This window comes from Leptonychotes weddellii, unplaced genomic scaffold (assembly GCF_054177405.1).
Source record: "Leptonychotes weddellii isolate Sample4059 unplaced genomic scaffold, ASM5417740v2 HiC_scaffold_180, whole genome shotgun sequence".
Classification (NCBI taxonomy): Eukaryota; Metazoa; Chordata; class Mammalia; order Carnivora; family Phocidae; genus Leptonychotes; species Leptonychotes weddellii.
The window spans coordinates 80,021-98,996 of NW_027764261.1; the positions used below are offsets into that span (position 1 = coordinate 80,021).

Here is an 18,976-nt window from a genome sequence, read left to right on the forward strand (position 1 = left end):
CGTGTTGCAACTTAGTGGCTAAAGCGCCTGATCCCGGACTACATTTTCCAGGAGGCCCTGCGGCGCGCATGAGCAGAAAAGCTGTGGCTCACGGGGCGGCAACTTTTGCACGTCCTCCCTGGTTCTAGGATTCACGCGGATTTTCGCAGCTCCTCGTCGGGCGAGAGACCGCTGGCCTCTGCACTCAGGCCGTCAAGCCCTTACATAGCTGAGCAGAGCGAGGGTGAGCGCCCAGCCTGGTCCCACCATGGCAGCGAACGTGAGTGTCTCCTGGTCTGCCGGACCCCACCCATACTTACCCATGTCCCCGAAGGGGCCGCCTGGGTCCATCTTGCCTGCCTGCCCCTCGTCTGTGCGGCCAGCCCCATCTCCCTCTGCATGCCCTTGTTCCGGCTTCTTGGCAGCTAGCCCGTCCGTTCACCTCTCTTGGTCTGTCCGGACCTCCTCGTCGGGCCGCACGTTTGCGGGGGGGGAGACTCAGGAGCTGTTGTTCCCGGCATTGGGGTCTCCTTGTGCTAGGCGCCTTCTCGCAGCCCCTCCTTTCATTATCAGTTCCCGCCTGGGCCCTTGGGCTTCTCATTTACGGGCTGTGAGAGCGGGACGCGACTTCCGAGGGGGCCAGTCCGCGGGAAGGGTGGGGAAGCCGATACCGCTCAGGTGGAGCTGTCCCATCAACTGACAAGACAGGACTGTGCGGGCGGACAGGGAGCTCCACGCCCTAGGGAAGCATGTAAACCGAGGCTGTGATGCTGCAAAGGGGTGCGGGCGAGATTGGGAACGGAGGAGTTAGGATGACCGTGAGAGGGAGCGTTTCCCCACTGCCCGGCAGGGCCCTTGTCCTCCTAGGTGTGTTTGGTTAGAGAGGCCATGGCTGAAGGTGGTTCCCTTCAAAAGCCTTCTGGCTGTTTGTCCCTGCAGCCAGCCTGTCTCGGGAACCTTTCCATTTAAGATTTAAGCCCAACATTCATTCAACAACCGAACAGCACCTCCCACCAGGGTGCTGGGTGTGGGAGAGTCTGGTGACTCACCACTCCCCTCCTCTGTGAAAGCGCTTCTGGAGCCAGCCCTGGTGCCCTGCCAGCCCCAGGACACTCCCTCCCTCCTACTTTGGTGGAGTGTCCTAGCCACTCTCCCCTGGCCTGTTACACTCTCCTTCCAGCCCCTCCTCTGTCCCCAAGAGCCCTCTCTGCCCCCCACACCCTTGGAGAGGAGGATTTATATCACTGACAGCCCTAGCGTGCTCCGCCTCAATTGGAGTTGTCTGGGAGACCTAGAAACTGTGAATGCTGCACCTAGAAAAGCCTCAGAGGTGGTCCGAGACCCAGGGTCTGCCAGGGGAGAGGACAATCAGGAGACCAGCCTGCCCCCAGAGGTAGACTCCTGTCTGCCCCCATACCATGTTTTACAGATGGACAATTTCCCCAGTAGGTGAAGGCACTTGTCCAGCTTGGCCAGCTACTTCATGGGAAGATGCTGAAGACAGCAGGCTTTGGAGTCAGGCAGACCTGGGGGCAAATCCAGTTTCTTCCTCTTAGAAGCTGTGTGGCCTTAATCACTCTGGGTTTGTGTTTCTTCGTGGCATCTGTTAGTGCGAAGTTTAAGGGAGTCAGCCTGTGCTTAGCACAGTGCCTGGTGCATAGAGGGTGCTTAATACATGAAAAAAAATCTATGTTCACAGTCTGACACAGATGGCCCTGGTGGGGAGAGACTGTCTTGGGTACATTGGCACCTGACCTTTGCCAAGGAATGTGTATGAATGTGGGTATCTTCTGCAGTCAAACCTTTGTTGAGTCATCCAGGAGCTGGGTGCATGTTTACAGGAGCCACCAGGCCCGGTGAGGAGGAAAGATCTGAAGATGGTGGGGTGGAGCAGGGAGGTGACAGAATTTCTTAACTGGTATAACAGCAAAAGTGCCCTGTGACAGAGGTACTGTGAACCATCTCCATATTATATGTGAGTAAACTGGATCAGAGAGGTAGAGCAACTAATGCAGGGTTACACAGCAAGTAATTTTCAGGGCCTGTGTATCAACCTCTGTACCATCACTCGTTGCTCTTTGCTCCTTAGCCTAGAGTGCTTACTGAGGACACCTGTATGTATTCAACACCTATCAAGGAGCCAACATCAAGATAAGGGGCTCAAAGATGGCCTTGAGGGGAAGAAGAGAGGCACTGGAGGGTCGCCCTCAGGCTAGGGAAATAGTCCGGTAGTGAGATATGGGTGGAGGAAATCACCATCATCCTCCATTCCAAGACCCTCCATGTTTACTGGGATTTTGTTTTGGAATGTGGGCCGAGTGTGTCCTGTCACTACCCAGCCTACCCTTCCTGTAGACTGAGATATACCCTCCTGTGCCTTTCTTTCTTCCCTCCAAGGCCTTCCATGAGCTCCTCTCTTTGACGTTGGCTCCTAGATGTATGCTGAGGGGAGGCCCAGAAGGAAGTTATGCCTTCTGGCTTCCAAGTTTGGGGCTGTGCTGCTAATAGCAGGACGGGCTCCTTTTCCTGCCACTCTCTGCAGCTGGCTCCCAGTGTTCAGCTCTCCTTACAGCCCAAGAAGTGAGGAATGAGGCTTGGAGCAAAGTGGTAGGAGAGTGGCCTCTGTTCTGTCCAGATATGAAACTTAATTCTCCCTCTTAGAGGCTGAGTGATCTGGGCTGATGACTTAACTGATGAGCCTCTGTTTTCTCATCTGTGAAATGGGGTAGCGATAGCTTGCCTGTGATTGGCCTGTGATAGACTGGAATGTTGCCGTTGTCATCATTCGATGGTTGATGGTCACCTCCCTGCCGGCAGTGAACTGCTCTACTGATGTTTCCCAATGATATGGAAAGTTAAGACCATTTCTGAATCTAATGGACATCTGGACTCTGGCAGGCCTGGGCTGGGGACATTGGGGGACAGTCAGAGAATATGGCATCAGCCTTATTCAGGCAGAGACTAACCTGAATCTCTCCTCTGGCCCCCTGTGCCAGGAACTTGGCTCACTCTGAGTGCACGTCTCAGAACCGCTTTACACCTTTGTGACTTTTGTCAGCTTACCCCCAGCGATGGCACCAGTCTTGGTGTCAGTTGCAAAGAAAGCTGTTAACATTCCCACCCTTAGCGCCTGTGCATTACGTCCTATGTCCTAGGCACTGAACTGTCTGATAATTAAGTCCTTTGGTTCTCACCAGAACCCTGTGTACTGGGTTTTTATCCCCATTTTACTGATGAGGAAATGGACGGCATAAAGGGGTCAATTGCTCACCCAAGATCCCATAGCTTGAATTGAAACCCACTCCTTCTGGCTCTGGAATTCTGCCCTTAACGGTGATACTCAGTCAGCAGTGGACACACTTCAAACCATGCTTCTGTTATTGGTTGGATAAAACTTGACCCCCTGACGCTGGAGCTTGAGGCCTCTCATGAACCTGCCTGGATGTGTCTAGCTGCCCTCAGTTCCCTCCACCCAGGCCTCCCCAAACCCAGCCAGAGCAGATAGGCAGCTCTGCTCCTGGAAGCACTTCCCTCACCACTGCTCAGACAGTTCCCCCTGCTAAGGATGCCCTTACTCCAGAGTCTGCCTCTGAGATCCCAATCAAATGCCGCCTCCTCTGGGGAGCCTGCTGTGATCCCCCAGCCGGAAGGGGTCCCCTGTTTGGCACAGGATCTGCTCCTCACCAAGCACTCAGCATGGCTTAGTACTGTTTGTGCCTGCCACTCGATGGCCCTGCAGCCTGTTGTCTCCTTGCCTCACCCCTACAAGACCCTGCATGGCCCTTGGGAAGCCGAGCCACCGTTTGATGAATTGAATTAATAATATATGTCTAATAACCTCTTTGTAAAGCAGTTTGGCAGTTTCTTAAAAACATACATCGTCCCTGTGATCCAGCAATTTCACTCCTACGTTGGTATGCATTACCCAATACCCAAGGGAAATGAAAGCACAGGTCTTCATAAGGACTTGTACAGGAATGTTCATAGAAGCATTGTTTGTAAAAGCTAAAAACTGGAAACAACCAAAATACCCACCCACTGGTGACCGAGGCAACTTACGTGGTATACTCCTAGATGGAGTACTACTCGGCCATGTAAGGGAATGAGCTACCACTATACCCCACAGTATAGATGACCCTCCTCAGAATCTGGACAGAAAAGAGCTGGTGCTGTATGATGGCCCCATTTCTATCGGGTTCCATAAGAGGCAAAACTAACCTATAATGATACAAATTCAAATAGTTGTTACCACTAGGGGCTGGGGAGCAGGGAACATTGGCAGGAAAGAGGCACAAGGTAACTTTCTGTGATAGTAGAAACATTCTGTATCTTGATCTGGATGTCAGTCAAGTGGGGTAAGCATTTGTCAAAGCCCATCAAACAGTATGCTTAATATCTGTGCATTTTACTGTATATAATTGAAACTCAATGAGAACAGTATACACAAATAGCAAAATTCAGTTTACTTTTTAAAAAACTAAGTTTCATTTTGATTTTTTAAAATATTTTTTTCCTCAGTATTCCAGTACGACTAACAGGAGAGAACATGTCAAAACGACGACCAACCCCCAGCCAGGCTTCTTGGAGCGGCTCAGCGAGACCTCGGGTGGGATGTTTGTGGGGCTCATGACCTTCCTGCTCTCCTTCTACTTAATTTTCACCAATGAGGTAAAATGTCTGGCATCCCTTTGTGCAGAGTGTGGATCCCTGCAGTATTAGAAAGCAAAGGCTATGAATCCAGAGGCTAGAGGTGGTAACAGGGCCTAAATTTTACAACAGGTGGGGTAGGGGGGAGGGAGGGTAATGGTGCTGAATTAATCAGAATTCTTTCTCTTGTGACCCATCTCATAACTGACCTAAATAGGAAGATGAATGAATTGGTTCACATTGCCTGAAATCCTGGGGTAGCTACAGCTTCAGGCATGGCTGGATCCAGGTGTTCATGTTGGGTCACTAGGAGTCTCCATTTTTCCATCTGTTGCCTCTTTTTCTCTCTTACGGATTTTTCTTTGACAGGCTTTTCCTTTTGTGGTGGTAAAGGTGGCCCAGCAACTCCAGGGTCACATCCAACAGCTTAGCAGCCTGATCTCTTCCAAAATCAATTTAGCAACAGTTGCAGAGAGATATCTCAGTGTCCTGGCTCGTCTCAGTCCTCTCTCTGAACAAATCCCTGTGGACAGTGGACCCATGTTCTGTTTGGCTAGGCCTGGGTCACATGTTTGGGGCAGCAGTACAGAGGGGCCCATATAAACTACAAGGACTGAGAGGGGGGAGGAGAGAAGACAGAGAAAGATGGGGGAAGGGGCACACAACAGACAAGCACCAGTTGTTCCCAGCATGGAGTAGTGCTGAGAATTAGGGGGGTGGGGTATGCAGCAGGAAGAGGGCTACCTGGGAAAGCAGGAGTCCTTGGCTCCAGTTCTAACTGTGCCACTTGCTGGTCCTCGGTTTTCCGACTGTAAAATGGGGAGATGAGTCTCCATGCTTCCCGTAATGCACTGCAGTAAGCCCACCTGTGTTGAACCACACCTGAGTTGCAATCCTCACTCCCGTTTGCTCACAGGGCCACGCACTGAAGACAGCAACCTCCCTGGCCGAGGGGCTCTCACTTGTAGTGTCCCCCAACAGCATCCACAGCGTGGCCCCGGAGAATGAGGGGCGGCTGGTGCACATCATTGGGGCCCTGCGGACGTCCAAGGTAGGTTTGGGGCTGCTCAGGGCACATTGCTCAGGGGACCAGATGCTCAGGGCAAACTGCTGGATGTTGTCTGGTTGAGGATTTTGAGCACATGGGCTCTGGCGATGGACACACGGGTGTGACTCCTAGCTGCACCACTCAACAGCTATGTGGACCAGTCACTCCCAAGTCTCAGCATCTTCATCTGTAAAATGCAGAGAGTACCTGTAACAACCTTGGGGGTGGGGGGAAGCTTTTAAGAGTTAGTGGGATTAGATGGCTAACCTTTTGGCATGGTGCTTGGCACACGGCCGGAGCCTTACGAGGAGGTGCTTTAACAATTATGCTCTGCCTGTGTGGCTAGTGCAGGGCTGAAAGGTACTCTGGTTATCGGACCTCTCCTGTTTGAACCCTAAATACACTGTTGTTGGCACCATGCCATCGGACCGTGCCACCCGAGCCGGGACTGTTGAGACTCCTGGTCCCCAGGCAGTGGGTGTGAAGGACTTAGGCCAGGCAGCTTCACCTGACTCTCCTGCCTGAAGCAGCCATGGTAGTCTCCATCCTGTCCCTGGCCTCTACCTGTCTCTTGTCCAGTCCCACTTCCTCTGGCATCCTAGGCTCATGTGAGTCTTGGCCTGTATTCTGTTTTTTTGACTTGTGTGATTCTTTTCAAAGCTCTTGTCTGATCCAAACTATGGGGTCCACCTCCCGGCTGTGAAGCTGCGGCGGCACGTGGAGATGTACCAGTGGGTGGAAACCGAGGAGTCCAGGTGAGGTGCCGGGGAGTGAAGCCTCAAGCAGGGATAACGGAGGTACAGATGTTAGGATACGATGCAGGTGGCTTTCGATTTTGACACTTCTGAAATTTAAAGTATTAAATCTTGTCGGAGAAGTGTCAGATTATCCCGAAATTCCTCATCAGTGATCTTTTGTTTGGAGGTGGCAGTAATCTAATGAGAGTGGTTCCAAGAAGGAGGGAGGATGAATTAGCCCCCTTGTGGAGGACGTCTTCCGGGGATGCCCAGGATCGACACGTGCCCAGATCCAGGCCGCAAATAGTGCTTTCCTCTGTGTGGGCTCTGTGTTCTTGCCCAGGCCAGAGCAGAGGTGGCCCTGGCTTACGTCCTATCCATTCTAGCACAAGTCTGAGGGCAGGTGTCCTTAGGCAAGCAGGGGTCACTTGGAGCTGAGCGGCATGGACTGTGAGTGAGGGGTGGGGAGGTGGCTAGGGGAGCCAGGGCAGCCAGCGGGGGGGCCTCCGTGGGGCTGTCCTGGTGCAGATGGTGCAGCCAGGTCCCTGAGCCCAGAGGTCAGGGCTGCAGCCCTTGGTGTGGGCCGAGTGGAGGCACATTTCAGCTCAGAATACAAAAGCTCTTTTCTCCAGTGTGGGCCTTTGAGGGATAGAGCTGGCTGTGTGGCGGGGAGTAAGCACTCTGTCTCCCGGCTGCTGCAGACAAGGCGGCTCCTTTTGGGGATTTTGACCTGGTCGCCCCGAGTTGCTTCCAGCTGGAGATGCTTAGGGATGGGAATGACTCTGGGGTGAGAGGCTAACTCTGGGGCTGCCTGTGCTTTCCCCGCAGGGAGTACACTGAAGATGGGCAGGTGAAGACAGAGACAAAGTACTCCTACAGTGAGTACCGGGCCCCCCCATCCCTGCACACATGTGGTCTCTGCCCTCAGTGGAGGCTGACGGCCCTGGGGAAGGCATGGAACAAGGCATCGGGAACCCTGGGTGCCAGGCCTCAGAATCCTGCTCTTCCATCCCTCCAGCGAGGCTTCAGGAGCCGCCCCTTTGGCCCTGGAGTGGCCACGGGCTTGGATGACAGGACACAGAGCCAGTGGGCCTAAGACACATGGCCACTCTTACCATGGTCTCTGAGTTGTTCCCTCTCCCTGTGACAGACACCGAATGGAAGTCAGAAATCGTCAACAGCAGAAACTTTGACCGAGAGATTGGCCACAAGAATCCCAGGTGAGAGCTGCGTGCCCAGGCCTGACTGAGCACAGTCTTGCCTGCCACTCGCAGGTCCCCAGCCTCAGCTTCCTCATCTGAGTGATGGGATTGAGTTCTTCTGTCTCCTGAGCTGATGGAAGTCTGGGACATGGCTCTGAGGCCAGTTCCTGCATGGGGCACCAGGAACATGGAAGCAAGACCCAACTTTCTGAGCCCACAAGGCTCCCCTCAAACAAGTCATGAACGTAAGGCCTGGACTGAGTGCCTGAAGGGACTTGCACATCCAGCGCCAGGGAGGCATTTTGTTAACAGCCGTGGGGGTGGGAAGACAATCAAGAAGGGCTTTCAGGAGGCAGTGGAATTTGATGTGGGCCTTTGTAGGATTTTGGCAGAGGGCGGTTAGCTCAGAGACACGGGGGTGGTGAGATGGGCTTAGTGTGGAGCGTGGCTGGAGCTGTGGTAGGGCTGTTCCCCGGGGGCGGGGGGCAGGGGGGGTTTCGGAGCTCCCTGGGGCTGGGAAGGGTCAGGGAGGGTGTGAAGTCCACAGAAGGTCCATCTGACAACGGGTGGCTGGGGAGGGACAGGCCAGTAGGGGTCTAGGCAAGGAGGTACGAAGCTCTGGGGGATAGGAGATGGGAGGAGGGTGCTCCACTCAGGCGAGGGGGACAGGAACGTCCTGGGGGGTAGGCCTGGTGAAAAGATGTCCACAGTGCCTGGGCTGGTCTGGATTTGCAGGAGCCCCCTGGGTGGGAACCCTGCCGGGCATAACCTAGAGAGACCCAGAGAGCTCCTGGCCAGCGCCCTGCTCTGCCAATAGCTCCTTCTCTTTCCCACAGCGCGATGGCGGTGGAGTCGTTCACGGCAACGGCCCCCTTCGTCCAGATTGGCAGATTCTTCCTCTCGGCAGGTAAGTCTCTGGCCCTTCAGATGAGCCAGCAGCACCCAGAGGCCCTGTGCTTCTACTTGGCCGCCTCCCAGGAGCTCGGGGCCCTGCTGCCCTAGTGTGGGATGAGCCTGCACTTGCCCGGCATCGAACTTTGGGCTGGGGGCCAGAGGGAAGGCGGGTCCCCAGGAGGTGGGGCCTGTGTAGAACAGCCCCACCCCAGCCAGGCTCCTCTGAAACATGGGCTCTTCCCGAGGAGAACTGCCAGGCCCTGCTGCCCGATCTGACCAGACGGAGCAGAGCGCCCCAGAGCCAGTGGTAGAGACAAGGCAGCCCCCCAAGGGCTTCACCTCTGAGCCCCACCTGGCATCTAGCAATTCATTGCAGGCGACAGCCCCCCCCCCCAGCCCAAGTGACTCCAAAGAGGCTTTCCAGGGACAAGACGGCACCTGGGGTGGGAGAGAAAACACATAGGCCCCAAGTAGCCAGGGTGAGGGAGGAGCGGTGGAGGCCCAGTGCTCCGCCAGGATGCTCCAAGGCCTGGCTTGTCTGCCGTCTGCCCTATCGCTCAGCTGGGGACTGCTGTGCCAGGCAGCCCCGGCCTCAAGTGCACTGCACGCAGCCGGGGAGCCAGGCACAGACGGGTGCCTGCATCCGAGGCAGAACAGGTGCAGGGCTCAGGCTGTTCCCAGAGCTGCCGTGGCTCCCGCTGGCCGGGATGGCGGACAGGGAGGCTTCCTGGAGGAGGCGGAAACTAGAGGGGGCCGGCAATATGGAAGGAGGGATTGGAGAAGGGCACTCCCGGTGGGAAGGAGGTCAGGCTGAGGGGTGTGCAGGTGTGGGGGGGGCGATGTTCGTTTGCACACTACTGTTGTAATCGCTGCACGCTCCTCAGGCCTCATTGACAAAGTTGACAACTTCAAACCGCTGAGCCTGTCCAAGCTGGAGGACCCACATGTGGACATCATTCGCCGGGGAGACTACTTCTACCATAGCGAAAACCCCAAGTATCCAGAGGTACGCAGGGGCATGGGCTGTTCACATAGCGGAGATCAGGGCCCTGGGAGTGCTGCCCCTTGGACAACACACAGGTGGCACATTCCTGCTTGGGACTCGGATTTGGTTCAGTTGAATCCGCTTGGCCAAATGAGATTGGAGGGGAGAAGCCTCAAGGTGATGGGAGCACCTGGGCAACGGTGTGGAGGCGGGAAGAGCGTGGGAGCTTTGGGGTTCGACGGTGCCAGGGACACAGGCCCAGGCTGGCTGCTCCCGGCCTCACTCAGCCCACTTCTCTTCCCAGGTCGGAGACCTGCGCGTGTCCTTTTCCTACGCGGGGCTGAGCGGCGATGACCCTGACCTGGGTCCAGCTCACGTGGTAACCGGCTTTCCCGGGGCGGAGCCAGGCAGGGCCTCCTACCCTTCCCCTGTGTGCAGTGCCCTGAGCACTCGGGACCCTTCCTCCAAGGCCATGTGTGCACGCACCCCCCTCTGCATGCGGCCGTACCTCTGAGCGGCTTTGGAACCCTGTGTGCCCCGCAGCTGTCCGTGGGCATCCGTGGGCCCCAGGTTACGGGGCTGTCCCCCTGCGGCTTTACAGGGACCTCCTAATGATGCCGGTGAGAGTTCTGCCAATCGCATGCAGCTTTTCTTCCCCCAGCCCTAGTTTTGGCTCAGGTGCCTGACCAAGTCACCTGCAGTCCCAGCCCTAGCCCCAGGCTGCTGCGCCAGGTCCTCCCCCGAGCGTGGAACGAAGCGGCTTCGCCAGGCTCGTGGCTGGCAGGATCTCCTCACTCCTGTGGTGGGCACACCGCGCGAGGGGTGCTGGGCCGGGCCGGCTGATGCCCTCAGCTCTGATGCTAAGGCCTCTGACCAGGTCACTGTGATCGCCCGGCAGCGGGGTGACCAGCTACTCCCCTACTCCACCAAGTCTGGGGACACCTTGCTTCTCCTGCACCACGGGGACTTCTCAGCAGAGGTGAGTCGCTGCTGCCCATCTGTGTGAGCAAGGGGCAGGCATCTCCCTCCCTCCTTCTCCCTGCCCGTGGTTATTCAGTAAGTGCCCGCACGGGAGGGCGCAGCCAGCGCAGAGGCGGGGGGAAGAAACGGAAGGAGTAAGAGTCGTGCAGCGGACTGTGTGGCACGAAGGATAGCAGGGGAGGCCCAGCAGACTCCTCCTTCCCAGGCTTCCTGTCTCCTGCGGGGGGTTGGGGGCGGGGGGGACACTCATCAGAAGAACCAAAGAGTGAGGACCCCCTTGTGCTGAGTGTTGTGAACTGGGGGCGGGTGCCCTGAGAAGCAGACAGGGGTACGGGAGATTGACTCTGACAGTGGTCAGGGCAGGCCTCCCTGAGTGACAGTTTGGCTGTGTCACAAGTGAAGGGAAAGGGGTCAGAGCCGGCAGCATGGGGGGTCAGGCAGTCACTGAGGCAGGAATGGGAGCACCAGGATTACTCCTGTGGATGCCGCCCAGAGAAGAGGCAGGGCTGCCCAGTGGGCAGGGGCTCCCCGTGAGGGGTGGGGGGTTAGAGCCCCAGAGTCCTGGGACTGGAGTGAGGGCCGGCACCCTGTCCCCGTCTGTAAACTGGGGGGGGTCATGCCTCACCCTTGTCCCATTCTTGTGCTGATTAGTTAGTTCAGTTGCATGCCCTAAAACTTAGCCTCTCTTCTCTAGGCAGAAACCCTTCTCTTTTTTATTTTTTTAAAGATTTGTATTTATTTATTTGAGAGAGAGAGAGGGAGAGTGAGCATGAGAGAAAGAGAAAGAGAGAGCGAGTGCACGCACACCAGCAGGAGGAGAGGCAGAGGGAGAGGTGGACCCCCTGCAGAGCAGGGAGCCCGATGTAGGGCTCGATCCCAGGACCATCATGACCCGAGCCGAAGGCAGACGCTTAACCAACTGAGCTACTCAGCCACCCCAGAAACCCTTCTCTTTAATGGAAAAATCGTTTTGTGTTGTTGATGAACACAGTGTGTCACCGGTGGGAAATTTTATTCTTGCATGGAGCAGGACTGCAGGACTTTTCAATCCATAAGGCATTGAGATGGAAAGGTGGTGGGGAGGGGGCAGGGCATGGCTGTGGCCCTATGACCCTATTATTAGGCCCTCTGCTGCCATCCTTCTCACTTCAGCCCCCAGCCCCAGGTGGTGATGGGCCCCACCTTCTCCTTTATCCAGGACCAGGGTGTGACAGGCTGCAGCTCACCTACCCAGTTACCAGCCTCAGGGCAGGGCTGCCACCTCCCACTTGGATGGGCATGAGTCACCCTTTCCATCGGCAGCTCTCAGCGAGTTTCTAAAATTAGGAGGCCCTGCCCAAGCCTCCTTTCTGTCCGGCAGCTCCGGCCCCACCCCACACTTCAGCCTCCTGCAGGTGGAGGTCTGGGTCTCCCAGCTGTTTCCCCAGAGAGGAGTGGCCTCCAAGCTTCCCAGGAGGGAAGGCTCAGACCGGGCTGACCACTGTGGGCCTCCGGCACAGTGTCTGGGGTCTCTGCCAAGCAGGGAGAGAAGGCCCTGAGCTGAACAGGTAGCGAAGGCCCTGAGCTGAACAGGTAGCGAGGGCCCTGAGGTGGAACCCGAACCCTGCGAGTCAGCACACCCAGATTCTAGTCCCAGAGGCAGGAGGGCTCAGCGTGGACAAGTGTGGACACTGGAGACAGCCCCAGCTCAAGCGGGCTACAGGACCTTAAGCCAGTTGTTTATCCTCTTGGAGGATAAGAATTATGATCCCTACCTTATTTGGTTGTTGTAAAGATTATGCATACGCTTATTCCGAGTCTCAGTTTCCTTATCTGTACACTGGAGATAAGTGTGTCTACCTTGTGAAGTTAGTTTGAGGACTAAGTAAAGCAATACTGGAAAGCACTGAGGACAGCAGCTAATAGATGGTAGGCAGTAAGTGTTAGCTGCTGTTACTGTTACTGTCCTAGATAATGACGGGGGGCTTTCTAAGGAAATGGCATTCACGCTGACATCAGAACAATGTGTAAGAGCTGGCCAGGCATGACTGGGGGCAAACCTGCTCCAGGCAGAGCTAGCACATGTGCAAAGGCCCGGGGGAGGGAGGAGGACCCTTGACCTGCTCCCAGACAGGCGGCAGGGCCTTGGCAGGTGGCTGTGGGGAGAAGGTGGTGGAAGCAGGGAGGCCAGTGGGGAAGAGGCTTCTGCAGTGGTCCTGGTGGGAGAGGGTGACGGTGGTGAGCGATTTGGGGAAATGGGGACACAGCATTGACAGGACTTGCTGATGGGCCGGATGGGAGGTGGTCCCGGCGGGGAGGAGCGAGCCAAGTGAGACACCCCGGTTTTGGCTTGTGCAGGCGGGAGGTGGCTGTAGCATTTGCTGAGGTGGGCTCAGCAGAGAGGAACAGTTCGGGGGGATGGGGGAGGCTGCAGGGTCGGTGTTGGACGGCACAGTGGGCAGTGGAAGGCCCAGGGCTGCAGCTCGAAGCCGGGGGGTGGGGGGGCACTGGCCGGGAGGCACCAAGGAAATGGATGGAGCTGGCGGGGAAGGCGCGAGACTGAATCCGCCGCAGAAGTGCAGCGTGCAGAGGGCAGCCCGCTGAGAAGCAGGGGGCACGCGGAGAGCAAGGTGTCCCGGAGTCACGGGAAGGGCATCCGAGGTGAAGCACCACACATGACACTGTCGGGGGGGGGTGCGGTGAATGACCCCAGAAAGGAAGCACTGTCGTAGGGAGGGCCGGGTGCATTCCAGCTGACGCAGCGGGCCAAGGACTCCTGACCTTGCACACTGCTATCTTCTGCCCCGTCCTGTGCTGCACCGCTCGGGCCGACGCTTAGGCCTGGGTGGGAGAGGTGCCCTTAACTCCCCTCGTCTGCTTAGAAACGGCCAACAGCTCCTAGCTTGGTGTGGAATGTACCCCTCAGCACCTGCGCCGCCAACTGGGGAGGCTGGGGGCCCCTCAGAGACATGAGGTGTGATACCCGCCCCCCACCTTGTCCTGCAGGAGGTGTTCCGTAGAGAACAAAAGAGCAACTCCATGAAGACATGGGGCCTGCGGGCCGCTGGCTGGATGGCCATGTTCATGGGCCTCAACCTCATGACCCGGATCCTCTACACCCTGGGTAGGTGTGCGGAGACAGGTCGGTGGGTGGGGGGGTGGTCCTGCTCACCCTCCTGCAGCCTGTGTGCCTTCTCCGCTTCTCACACCGCCCCTGGCCCTTTCCAGCCTGCTGCAGTGATCCTCGGGGCAGAGACCGGGCATTTGGCCGTGTCCGTGTCCCACTGCACGGCACTGGGATGAATGGGCCGAGGAAGGCAGACACGAGAGACAGGTGCTTCAGGGGTGGGGGTGGGGGTGCCAGCTCCTAGGAGGGTGATCTAGGCCTTGTGATCTGAGGATCTGGTCCGTCTGGCCCCAACTCTCCTGCTCCTTCCTAGCCCTTCACTCCACGAGTGAGTGGGCACGGCGAGGAGACTAGCCAGCCTTTTGAGCCAGACCCAGAATCGGTTACATCAGAGCTCTGGACGCCTGGGCCGTTCCCTTTCCTGTCTCAGCTTCAGTTACCTCACATCTCATGGGCAGAGTTTTGTGAATGTTTGGCAAATAGGAAACACCCCCAAACCATAATGCTTCCCTCCCCCACCCCAAGACCTGGGCTCGATTTGGGGCAGCCAACAAGTTGGAGCACAAGGCAGAGTGCTGGGCCACTCACTTGGCCTGGTCGGCACCCGTGAGCCCAGCAGTTGCCAAGTGACCCAACCTGGCGTTGGACTGAGGCCCCGGGTGGTTGAGTAAGTGCTGGCCCCACACTGTTGAAATAAGCCTGAGCCGGCCCCCCACCTCCAGGATTTCACTGGCTACTGGCCCAATATGGTGAAGTCTAGGATCCAGTGAATCCATCTGGACTTACGCTGCATGGCGCATCTCAGGGGACTTGCATGCAAGCCTTTAGCTCATCCGATGATTGCGTCCAGCCTGTGCTGGGCCCCACAGAAACCTCTGCCCCATTTACCCTCTCCCGCTGGGGAGAGGTCTGGCCACAGTACCTCCCAGGCTAGGAGGGAAAAGCACAGTTCCTCCCCTCCAAGGCTTTCTCTGGACCGCTGAGTTGGGCTCAGAACAGCCAGCCGCATCTTGCGCACCATTTGGGAGATCAGAATCTGATCAGAATCCTCCATCTTCCCTTTGCACTGAGCCCCTCCTGGCTGTGTGACCTTGGGCAGGCCTTTTCCCCACTCGGAGCCTCATCCCCTATCGTGGGAGTCCGGCTCAGAGGGCCCTCTGATTCTCTCCTCATCTGGAACGCTGACGCTCAGACCCAGGACAGATGTCAGAGCGCAGAGGGGTCAGAAGTGCAGGTGGGGTGACTGGGGAAGCTACAAGACAGAAGCACGCGTTCACTCCTCTGTTCGGGCAGTAAGTACTTATTGAGTGCCTGCTGTGTGCAAGACCCTGCTCTCGGCCCTGGAGACTATGTGGTGAGCAGGACAGACAAGGTCCCTGTCCTCTCAAGGCTCAGAACCATGACTGAGAGCTCAGCTCTGGGCTCACACCGTCTTGGGTTTAAATCCTGGCTCTGGCACTTTCTAGCTCCAGGACATTGGGCAAGTTGAACTGCCTGGGCCTTGGTGACCTTGTAGGTAAAATGAGGGTAAGAACAGTACCAGCCTCCCTGGGCAGGCACGAGCATTTGAGGAGATGGTCCACATAGTGCCCGATGCATGTCAATGCACAAAAACACGAACTCTGCTTATTAGGGGGGCCAAGGTGGGCAATATGTGGGAACAGACCAAGATGAGCCAAGAGGTGGCCTGCAGGGTCCTGTAGTCATGGCAGGGCATTAGGCCTTGCTCTGCAAACCCAGTGGCAGCAGACCACTGGGGCCTCCTAGAACTGAGGGAAGGTTCCCCCCACGGACTGACGTCAGCTACGGGATGCCAACCTGGAGGGGGTAGACAGGCCAAGGACAGTGTAAGTCCAGATGGATTCACTGGATCCTAGACTTTACCATATTGGGCCAGTAGCCGGTGAAATCCTTGAGGTGGGGGGCCGGCTCAGGCTTATTTCCCTCCGCCCTGCACAGAGCTGGGCACAGAGATAATTGGTAATGACTTGAGTGAACAGACACCTCCAGGAATGGCCGAGGAGCCCAAACAGGCACCCACAGAAGGTTCTGCCCAGTCTCCTTTGTGAGTGTGCAGCAAATGGAATGTGCCACCATCACGGGCAGATGTCTTCTATTGGCCTCAGACTGATAGCAACATCCATAGTTTTAGGGGCGACAGGGCACTTCCACCGGCCTGCTCCCGGGAGCGGTGCGAGGGGCGAGGGGCGCACGCCTTACCTGCGTCCTCCAGCTCTCACAGGAGGCTGTTTGCCTTCCGCCGCGAGCCCTCTCCTGTCCCGGACCAGGCAACACAGGCCCATCCTCATCTACAGACGGGAATGATCTGCTCACCTCTGTGACACAGAGCGTGGTGGCCTCGGAAGCCTCACCACCTTTCTCTTCCTCACAGTGGACTGGTTCCCTGTCTTCCGAGACCTGGTCAACATCGGCCTGAAAGCCTTTGCCTTCTGCGTGGCCACCTCGTTGACCCTGCTGACCGTGGCGGCCGGCTGGCTCTTCTACCGGCCCCTGTGGGCCCTCTTCATTGGCTCTCTGGCCCTGGTGCCCATCATCATTGCTCGGACGCGGCTGCCATCCAAAAAGCTGGAGTGAATCAGGCCCCGGCACCCGCCCCACACCTGCATGATCCTCAGGATCCAGCTCCTTCCCCCGCCCTCCCCTCCCCCCAGCCCCTCTTGACCTCGAGTCAGTTTGGGTTCTGCTCCTGCTCTGCTCCTCAAGGGGCCAGACTTGGCAGTGTGCATGGAGGTCAGGTTTGGTGTTCACCGGGTCACGTCTTCCCCACCCTTTTGCTTGCCAGCGGGCGGCTGTGGAGCGCAGAAGGCAGCTCCTGTCTGGCAGTGTGACAGGCCTTCTCCTTGCTTCCTTCCCTTCTCTTGGGACCGCGTGTGGCCGGTTCACGTGTTTCGCTTAGCTGAAGTCTGCACACAGGGAGCTGGTGACACTCCGCACAGAACTGCTGCCTGGTCACTCACTGCCCCTCCTTCTTGGAGACAGGTGCCAGGGCTCTGCCCCAGCTGCCACCCACTCTGTGAGCCCCCGGGGCCAGCGTCCTCAGCTGTCCCTGAGCAGTGCTGAGCGCCAGGACGGACTAAGCGCGCACCCCCCCACACACGGGCGCCACACACCCAGCCTGGGCACAGAACCCGCCTTGGTGCTTAAAAAAGACCACCACTGAGGTCACTGGGAGCAAAATTGGACATTTGGTGGGCCTAACGTGGATTTTATGGTTTGGCAAGAACTTGTTCGTGTGTAGGACTTCCAAAGGTCCCGTCGGCTATGTTTGCCTTTGTTACACTTCATGGGTAAGCTACCCGAAGAAATTTAAAATCTTTAAATTTCAAGATTTAAAGAAACAAAGCACTGCTTGAATGATGAGCAAATCAGACTGTTACAGAAAAACTCCCTGTAATCTGTCCGTTGAAGTTAATTCAGGCACAGGAAGGTATTACACCAGGGTGTGACGTGCTGGCTTAAAAAAAGTTACCTCTGGCAGTACTCGGGGCCAGTGGGAGGCCTGAAGATGCTTCTGAAGCCAGTGTCAGCCAAGGGATTCCACTCTGGGAGGAGATGGGATTTGTACAAGGTGGAGAAAGGCATTTCCTTTCATCCTTTGGCTTCAGAAACTACCGATTTCCTTGAAGATGAATTTTGAGTTTTTAGTCAACCTTTAAGGAAGAGGCTGGAAGCTTTCTGATCCTAAGTGGGCTCCCTCAGAGTGACCCCCATCAATCTGAATCAGGAGCCGGAGGCCTGACCTGAGGCTTGTGCAGCTCTCGGGCCTCATTCCTTTCGTGGAGGGGTGTGGGGTGGGGGCTTTTGGGTTAGCCGCTGGGCCCCGGCACCTGCCTCTGAGTGACTCCTGTCACGTCCGCGTCTGCAGCTTCACTCCTACGTACAGTCTACCTGCACTTCACCCCGTCCCCTCTCACCCCCACTGAAAGAGCAAGTATGTTGTCACTTTGATGGTTTAAAAGATCTTTCCTGTACCCTTTATCTTTTTATGACTTGGACTTGTTCTGCCTGGCTGGGAGCAGCTACTTTCGCAAATTAGTCAGTGGCTGAGTAAGTGATCGGAACTCCTGAAACTAGCAGCCTGACAATCTCTCGTTAGCCTGCGAGGTCTGTGGTGTGGCTTGAGATTCTTCACACCGACAACAGCCGGCCCCAGAGATGACTTCTCTGGACTTAAGAACTGAAATAGTATTCACTCCTGCAGTTGTCACTGAATCTCTCAACTCTTAAAGGATGCTTCTGGAAATAAATACAACTAGGTGGTAGCTACATACAAAATCTGTGGGATTTGGTTTGTGTAACTTTTCCTAGTACAGATTTTAAATTACTACGAATTTCAATAGTGTTTTTAAAGGGCAAAAGAATGTTAAGAAATATTTGAAGTCTTTGGGAAACCATGAAATTTGTATTATCTTTGTATTTTTTGAAAAAATTCAAAATAAATTTCGAAATAGCTTTTACAGGACCTTGCCGTTACTCTTTTTTTTTGAAATTTCTATCTTAAACAATCAGCCGTAGAATTAAGAACTGTATGAATTTTTAGAATTCAGTTCTTAAGTAGCTTTTAGTGGTTAAAATAGGTTTCAATTTTTCTTAAAAGGGCAACTCGGTATTTTTAGCACTTAGAAGCCTTATCTACCAAAGCCCACTTAGTTTTGGATTGATTTAAAGGACTCAAACGTCCCCCAACTTCAGAATGCGTCAGAGGAGGTGGCTGGAGCCACAGTGGGACATCGTGTGACACCCTCCCCCAGCCCGGGCCTTAGGTTGGCACAGACCCGAGTTCCAGCGCCCAGCCTACCACGTCCTGGCTGTGTGACCGTGGCGAGTCTGCGATCTCTGGGTCTCAGCTTCCTCATCGTGAAAATGGCTTTTGTCCCTACAGCGCCGCGGCAGGGACTTGATGAGCTCAAGCCCACGAAATGCCTGATGGACGACCCAGCAGCTTTTCCCTTTTACCTCCTGTTCGGAAGCAATAGGCAGCTGCTGAGGGGCCACTCTGGAGCTGACAATTTGTGTACTTTTTGTGACAAGGTTTGAAGCAGGTGATTTCCCAAAACCTGCTCTTCCTTCTCAGACCTGAGGTTCTGTTCCATCACGCCTCCAATGAGCTGGTATCTGCCCGAAGAACAAGTTGCTGCCTTCCAGGACAGAGTGTGCTCTGGCGCCGGAAGCGCGAGGCCCTGCAGTTTCCATGGCGACCCCGGTTGTTTCTCCACACCAGCCTCCCAGCCAAGCTCTCGCTGCCGATGAGTCACACCCCAAGTGTTCTGTTTGTTTCCCTTGGAGAGAACTGGCTCAGAGTTTTAATGGCTCCTGTCAAAGGTTAAGAAACAGCTCTCCTCGCTTAAACATAGAAAAATTTCCACGTGTGGAATG

General features: G+C 55.9%; 1 protein-coding gene across 1 annotated transcript; it reads left to right on the forward strand.

Moving 5' to 3' along the window:
* Positions 1-109: 109 nt before the first annotated feature.
* On the forward strand, positions 110-18,062 carry LOC145718579 (transmembrane protein 43). The gene is made up of 12 exons (XM_081810095.1): positions 110-259; positions 4,498-4,647; positions 5,543-5,677; positions 6,335-6,429; positions 7,240-7,289; positions 7,562-7,631; positions 8,450-8,520; positions 9,392-9,513; positions 9,797-9,871; positions 10,370-10,471; positions 13,459-13,576; positions 15,972-18,062. Exons 1-12 carry the CDS (start codon positions 248-250, stop codon positions 16,172-16,174), a joined length of 1,203 nt encoding a protein of 400 aa, XP_081666221.1. The 5' UTR covers positions 110-247; the 3' UTR covers positions 16,175-18,062.
* The last annotated feature ends 914 nt before the right edge of the window (positions 18,063-18,976 follow it).